The following is a 7,386-nucleotide window of genomic DNA, read 5'->3' on the forward strand; positions in this document are numbered from 1 at the left end:
TTCAGCAACATAGGGTTTCTTTCCTGGGTATTCAACTAATCCTCTACAAAAGCCAAATCTTTCATGCCTTGTTCTGATAACGTATTCAGTTCAGAAAGATACCGATTAGCAACCTGAATAAGGCAATAGAGAGTCACATTTGGGGGGTAGTCATAAGCCTGCACCATAGATCCTGAGTTAAGATCTGCGATGCTGAATGCACAAATCTGCCAAAACATCTGATTCTCAAATCCTGGAAAAATGGACACTTCGGGCCTCATTACACGTTGTCCGGTAAAAATCGTAATTTAACGGCATGGCGCTATCAGAGTGTCCGCCCTCGCAAGAGGCTGCTAATAGCGTCCCATCACGAGTACGCGGACACGAGCTTAGCGCCATGCCATAAATGACCGTACCGCCCTGCTGCTAAATTCCCCAAAACGCCCCTTACCGGCGTCGTCCAAACCGTCGATAGCGCCTCCGCCCTCCCGCCACCTGTAAATAGCGGTCACCGCTATTACCGGTCACCGTTAAAAAGCGAAACCGGAAATTACGCCATCGCACAGGAACGGGAAAGAGCACGGCGGACATCTTTAAAAACACAATCCATTGCCATCGTCTGCCTCCAGGACATATATCCAGGGAACTCCGACCAGGAACCATACCGGTTATCACGAAGATGCCGAAGGCCCTAAAAAAAACAGCTGATCGCCAGCGCAAAGAAAAATTCTCCAATGAGGAGCTTGTGATTCTGACCACCACACTTGCTGCCAATGCAGAAGTAGTGTTTGTGAATGACATGCGGAGGGAGGCCCTCCTTAAGAAAAAGGCCATCTGGGCCGAAGTTGCACAAAAAGTCAATGCGGTGGGCACTACCACCCGGAGTGTCAAGGACTGCCGCAAGAGGTGGGACGACCTCCGGGTCCATGTGCGGAATATATTATCAGTGAACTGCAACATGGCAATGGGCACAGGAGGTGGCGCAGAGTCCCCATTGAAGTTGAAGGAGTGGGAGGAGATATGTGCCTCCACGATTGGAGTCGAATCGATCGAAGGGGTCGGAGATATGGAGCTTGGCATGGCCATTTTATCCGATGGAGGTGAGTGTATACACCAAACAATGCGCAGTGAAGGGTGAGGGGGCCCCAATCATGTGTCCATATGAATGCTGTGGATCCAGCCACAAACAGACATGCATGCATCACCACATACCCGTCCAAAACAGGGCCAATCATGCATGAGCCAGCCAACATCCCCATTACTACACTGAAGAGCCCCAAATGCAGTGGACGGCATGACGTATGCATCCTGCATAAGGCAGGTCGACCCATAGATGATGATTTACCCCTTTTCTCACCTCTGCAGGATCACACACGGAAACTGAGGAGCACACACTTCAACACCTGCTCCCGCACCCAGGAAAAAAGCCAGGAGGGATGCCACGGGGGACACCGCCACATCCTCTAGGGGACCCAGGAGGAGTGACCATGATCACAGGGACAAAGGCAGCAGGAGCAGCAGTTCCACGCAGCCAGACGCCATGCCTGCTGCCGTCGTGGCACCCACGGGAGTGTGCCTCCCAGCAAGTGAAGGCAGCATTGAGGGAGTGCACTCTGCTGCCACCAGCTCAACGGGTGAGGCAGCAGCCACTGCCCCACTTTCGGATGCGGAGGCAGCACCTGGCATTGAGGATCTGAGTCAGAGCCCCATACCAACACGCCCCTTACTGTCAAGCCCGATGTTCTCACCAGGTCCGTTTGGCCAAGGCGGATCACCCACCCACAACCAAGATGTGTCATGGAGCCCCCAGGTATCCTCACCTGATGCCAGTGCAATGGATCAAGGCGCATCAGCCATCCCACCGGCAGCCACCATGCAACATGACCTCCCAGCCATCTTTCAGAGCAGACCAAAATCACTGGTCTAGTAGGGCAACATGTGGCTGAGACAGGGCACCTGAGGGAGGACATTGGTGCATTTGCACAGCAGACAAGAGAATGCATGGAGGCATGCACCAACCGGATCTGCGATGAAATGGCCCAACTAAGGCAGGCCATGAACCGCATTGCAGATGCAATTTTGCGCAGATGCCCACTCCCAACCCAGGATGAACAGGGCCCCGCCTCCTCAGGGAGTTCACGGCAAACTAGCCCTCTACGCCGGTCTATGCGCAACCTGAGGCGCACCACATCGCAACCACCCGAAGACGGAGCAGGCAGTGACAAATAGGGCCATCAAGGACTATCTGCCACATGTGGAGAGGGACACGTTCACGCCTTGAGGCTCACGTGGGAGTGTTGTGGGGGGGGGTAAGGGTGTATTCGGGGGTGTTGTGGGGGGAGGGGGGTAAGGGTGTATTCGGGGGTGTTGTGGGGGGAGGGGGTAAGGGTGTATTCGGGGGTGCTGTGTGGGGAGGGGGGTAAGGGTGTTTGCACAGTTGGGGTCATGCACTTTCTGTTCACATTATGTTCGAAATACACTGTTCTGAGGTTGAAACACAGGCATGGTCTCCATCATTGTGTATGTGTGATTTTCTTTGGGACAGGGGCCTTTGTGGGCCTCACAATGGGCACAAGGCAACCATGCACATCTCTCCATCCATGATATCCCACCTTTGTACATGATGCTATTCCTGATTCAGATGCTGACGCAGATCCTGTCCCGCCGTGCCATCGCCTCTTGCATGTCTTGGCGGAGCATTTCACCCATACTCATCCACATCCACATCATGCTCATCTGGTGGTTGCATAGTGGCATGGGCACATTCTATCAGATGCACATTTAGTTGTGCCTTACACATGCCATGGTCATCTTCGCCTTGATTCCGGGGGTTTGTTGGCTGCCCTTGTGGTATTTCTGGGTGCCCTGGTAGTGCTTGCTGCGCCAGTCTTGCCCTCCTCCTCCTCCTCCTTTGTCTCATCTGTGCTGCCTGTTGTTGTTGGTGCTGCACTGCAATCATGTACACAGGCCCATGTCATGCTGCTGGTATTGGGACCATCTTGCTGTGGGAAGGGGTGTGGGAAGGGGTGTGGTGTGCTCTTTAGTGCTGCCTGTCTCCATTGCCTCCACCTGTGCTGATTGTGTCCACCTGTGGCAGATGGAACACTGCTCAGGTATGTTAACGTGTGGTTTTCGTTGCTGTTATTAGCGCCATGCCGGTAACTGCTTTTTGGGTCTTTGGGATGCCGGTATTGCCATGTACACATGGGTTGTGATTGCGTGCTATTAGCGCCATGGCGCTATTTACGGTGTGGGGGTCGCGCGCATGCGGCCCTGCCGCTATTAGTGGCACCGTACTTTACGGATCCACTAATAGCGGTGGGTCCGGGTTGTGATCGGCTTGGGAGAATAACGTTGCCGGTATTTCGTTACCAGTAACGGTATTCCCTTACCATACAACGTGTAATGAGGCCCTTCATCACAAGGTAAAATACATTTTCTGCTACCCCAATGTCACACATTGTACAAGTCCTCAAACCCTTGGAAATACCAAGCTTAGGGACAGCATTTTCCAACGTGGGAAGGCATTGTAGTCTAAACATTAGATACCAGTTTTGTGGATGGGAATTTCGGTAAGTAGCCCCTAGGTTCAGTTATAGGTAGAAAAAACACTCCTTGTCAGAGTAGAGCTTCAGTCTACCCAGGTCTTGTAAATCTGTAATTCTGTCTCACGTTTTAACCTTTTTCTGCTGTACTCTGTGTCAGTCAACTCTACTTCTTCCCTCATCCTATTACAACGTCTTTTGAATTTCTTTAGATAGGGATTGGTATCCGTTGATAGTAGAGCCATAACATAGAACCAAGGTGCAGATTTACCTGCATGCTCTAGGTTACCCATTAAGGAAAGGCTCCTTCTGGTATATTGAGACCACCAGGAGGTCAGACCCAATTCCAGTCTGATGACACTGACTGGTACTGAGACTGGAAGCCCTGGTGCCCGTTTGAGGATGTTGGCTTCTAGAACATCGAAAGAAAGTTCTTTGCCCTGATACATAAGAGTTCACAACCATACAGAATAGTTGGTGAGACTTTGACTTTATAAAACTCAATGAAAGGGATTAGAGAAAGGTCACACAGTTTGCTTTTTATGGCAATTAGAAGTGAGGTGCATATACATATTTTTTCATCTAATCATGCTCTTAGATGTTCGCAGTGCTTTTTTACTGAAATTATGAATCCTAAGTAACACATTGATTCAACTCGCTTGATTGGTGTGTTGTTCAGTTTCCAACTAAAGTATTTTAACTTCTTACGAGTTGTGGTGATCAATACATATGCTTTACTCGAGTTTATCTGCAGGTGACTTTTATTCAAATTGTATTCCTAGGCCTTCTAATTGCCGCTATAGTCCCAGTTGTGTATAGTCTATGTGTACCAAATCATCTGCATATGCTATCATTTTCAGACTTGGCAGGCTTGGCACAAAGCCTCCCCGTTCTTTGCTTTATGACCACAAATCTGCTAAATACAGATTAAAAATCATGGGGGCAAACACATACCCTTGACGTAGACCTCTATTCAGAGGGATCTTTCGAGATAATTCTCCCCACATATTCAATTAGTCAAATTGTCAGAATACAAGAGTTGAATCAAAGATAGCAGGCCTGGTCTACCCCCACTTGGCCAACTTAAACCAAAGCATATAGATGATGATGTTATCAAAAGCCATGGACAAGTCAATTGTAGCCACATAGAGCGATCGACCCATAGGAGGACCTATGTCTGAAAGACACGCTGTCAGAGTGATCCCACTGACTACTGTTCCACTGCCTCTCCTAAAGACCGTTTGTAGAGGGGTTAAGATGTTGGCCCCCTCAGCCCAGCGAGTTAGTTCACCAAGGAGAAGTGTCGCAAAGATTTCTCTTGTAGTATCAATCAATGAAATAGGTCAATAGCAGGCCCGGTTTTCTCTCTCCCCTCTTTTGAAAATGGGAACAAGTGTCGACAAGGTCCAGGATGCAGGGCAAATGCGATCATTAACAGTATGGGTGAATAGATGATACAGAATGTCCACCCATAGAGCTGGCTTACTTTTAATGATGCCATTTGTCACAACTTCTGAACTAGAAGCTCGAGACTTGTTTAGTTTGTTGATGGTGAGCTCTATGTCCATTCGATCAAAGACTAGCAGGGTCAGAGAGCCTCGAGAGGTATTTAAGATATTCAGACTCTTCTCATATTTATAGTTGACCTTGTATTTACCTATGAAATAATCAACCCATGCCTTCTCTGAAACTCCAGAGGACTGGTAGTGGGACTGTTTATTACTTTTATTATTCAGGATCTACCACATAGCACAAATATCATGAGAAGCAATTTTCTTCAGTAGATCCTGATTTTTTGCTATATATTTCCCACTATGATATACTCTTCACCAGATTCTGAACTGTTGTTTCAGCTTTTTTCCCCCTTACTTTGTCCTCCCAGGATTATTTGTTTGTTTGTTTTGTTTGTTTGTTGTATTATTTTTATAGCACACCTTAGGTATCTGGGCGCATTTGACGGTTGCATGTGTTACAGGTATACAAGGTCATGGCATACAGAATTACATATATATATATATATATATATATATATATATATATATATATATATATATATACAATCACATTTTAGAGGCGACAGATAAATTACATACACTGTGCCTACCAAGAGTCAGCTTGGGGGTCGGTGGCAATAAAGGTATGGCGAAATGTTATTGCTTCTCAGCTAGCCATTTAATAGACTTACTTCTGAAGTTTGAGAATGAGTTGGTAGTTTTCAAGGAAAGAAGGAGTGAATTCCACAACTGTGCAGCCATGACTGGGAAGCTACTCCCCCCTGATCTTTGTAATTTAAATCTATGGACTAGCAGGCTGAGGGTATTGGAGGACCTGGTGACTCTAGTTGAGGATCTGAGGTTAAACATTTCTGTTCGGTAAATAGGAACTGCATGTTACAAAGATTTATGTGTGAGGGACATAGGGCCTCATTACACGGACGGCGGTAAGGGTTAACGGTCACCGTTAATGGCAACGGTGACCGTTAACCCTTACCGCCGTACTACGAGGTCCCTTTGCGGGTTGGAGGATTTAACGCCTGCTTCTTGCAGGCGTTAAAATCCAACCCGCTAAGGGACCTCGGAGCTAATTACGGCACCGCAAAATTGCGGTGGCGTAATTAGCGCCTTCCCCATTTCCATAGAGCCCTATGGGGCAGAAATGGGAATGGGGAAGGGCAATGGCGGAAAGGGGATTTACCGCCCCTCCAACCTTGGAATAGGGCGGTAAATCCCCTTTCTGCCAAGATGGTGCCGGTATTTTACCGGCATGAGCCATGGCGCTAATAGCACCATGGCTCACCGCCTACCGTGTAATGAGGCCCATAGTTTTAAGTTGGATCTTGTCATTAATCAATAACCATTTATGCTGTCTTCTTGTTTCAGATATGTGAGCTCTCCTTGAGATGCTTAGAGCAGATCTCAGAGCATTATTTTGCAAAGTTTGTAATTTATTGAGAACATACTTGCTTGCTCCCAAGTAAAGTCCATTACAATAGTCCATCCTGGATAGTATTAGTGCTCTGGCAAGGGTGATGCAGCTCTCTTTGGAAAGCAACAGTTTGCATGCCCTGATCAGTTTCCCTGTGTAGGCAGTAGCCGGGGCTGTGGCGTTCACTTGTTTGTGCAGGTTTAATGTAGCGTTGAGGTAGAAACCTAGAGTTTTTACCTCTTTGGCCACTGGGATTATGTTACCATCAATGTTGAAAGAGGCGTAGTCTGTATTCAATTTATTCAGGTTGGCTGACAATCCCACGATCAGCAGCTCAGTTTTATCATCATTCAGGCACAGGCTGTGAGTGGTCATCCATACCTGAATGATTAGATACATTTTATTCACTATTAGTACATCATTGTCATAAATATCCGTCAGCGGAAGGAGGATCTTGTTGTCATCTGCATAGTTGGTGTAGGTGACACCCAGATGGTCCAAATCATCGAATAACGGCTTAGTGAAAATGTTGTACATAGTGGGTGATACACAGGAGCCTTGGGGGACTCCACATGTACACATGTAATGGGAATGGGGTCAGCTGCTGCTGAAAAGACTTGCATAGTCCTGTTGTTAAGGTACGATTGTATCCACGTAATGGCATTCTGAGAGAAATGGGCTTCTGAGGCGAGGTGATTGCATAATACGTTATGGTCAACCAGATCGAATGTCACTGATAGGTCTAAGAGAAGTAGCAGGGCCATTTTCCCATTGTCCTTAAGTTCATCTATCTGAGCTTTTAAATCAATTAATGCCGTTTTGGTTCCATGTAGAGGTCTAAATCCGGATTGTTGAGTCCCTAAGAGGTGGTTTGTCTCCAGATATTCCTGGATCTGTAGGTAAGCTACCCTGTCCAATATCTTCAATAAAAAAGGGA

General features: G+C 47.4%; 1 protein-coding gene across 1 annotated transcript; it reads left to right on the plus strand.

Moving 5' to 3' along the window:
* The first annotated feature begins 658 nt into the window (after positions 1 to 658).
* Positions 659 to 1,676, plus strand: LOC138568847 (nuclear apoptosis-inducing factor 1-like). The gene is made up of 2 exons (XM_069646621.1): positions 659 to 1,079; positions 1,345 to 1,676. The coding sequence occupies exons 1-2, from the start codon at positions 659 to 661 to the stop codon at positions 1,674 to 1,676; spliced, it is 753 nt and encodes a 250-aa protein (XP_069502722.1).
* The last annotated feature ends 5,710 nt before the right edge of the window (positions 1,677 to 7,386 follow it).

The sequence above is a fragment of the Ambystoma mexicanum genome, chromosome 2q (genome assembly GCF_040938575.1).
Source record: "Ambystoma mexicanum isolate Mex_15411 chromosome 2q, UKY_AmexF1_1, whole genome shotgun sequence".
Classification (NCBI taxonomy): domain Eukaryota; kingdom Metazoa; phylum Chordata; class Amphibia; order Caudata; family Ambystomatidae; genus Ambystoma; species Ambystoma mexicanum.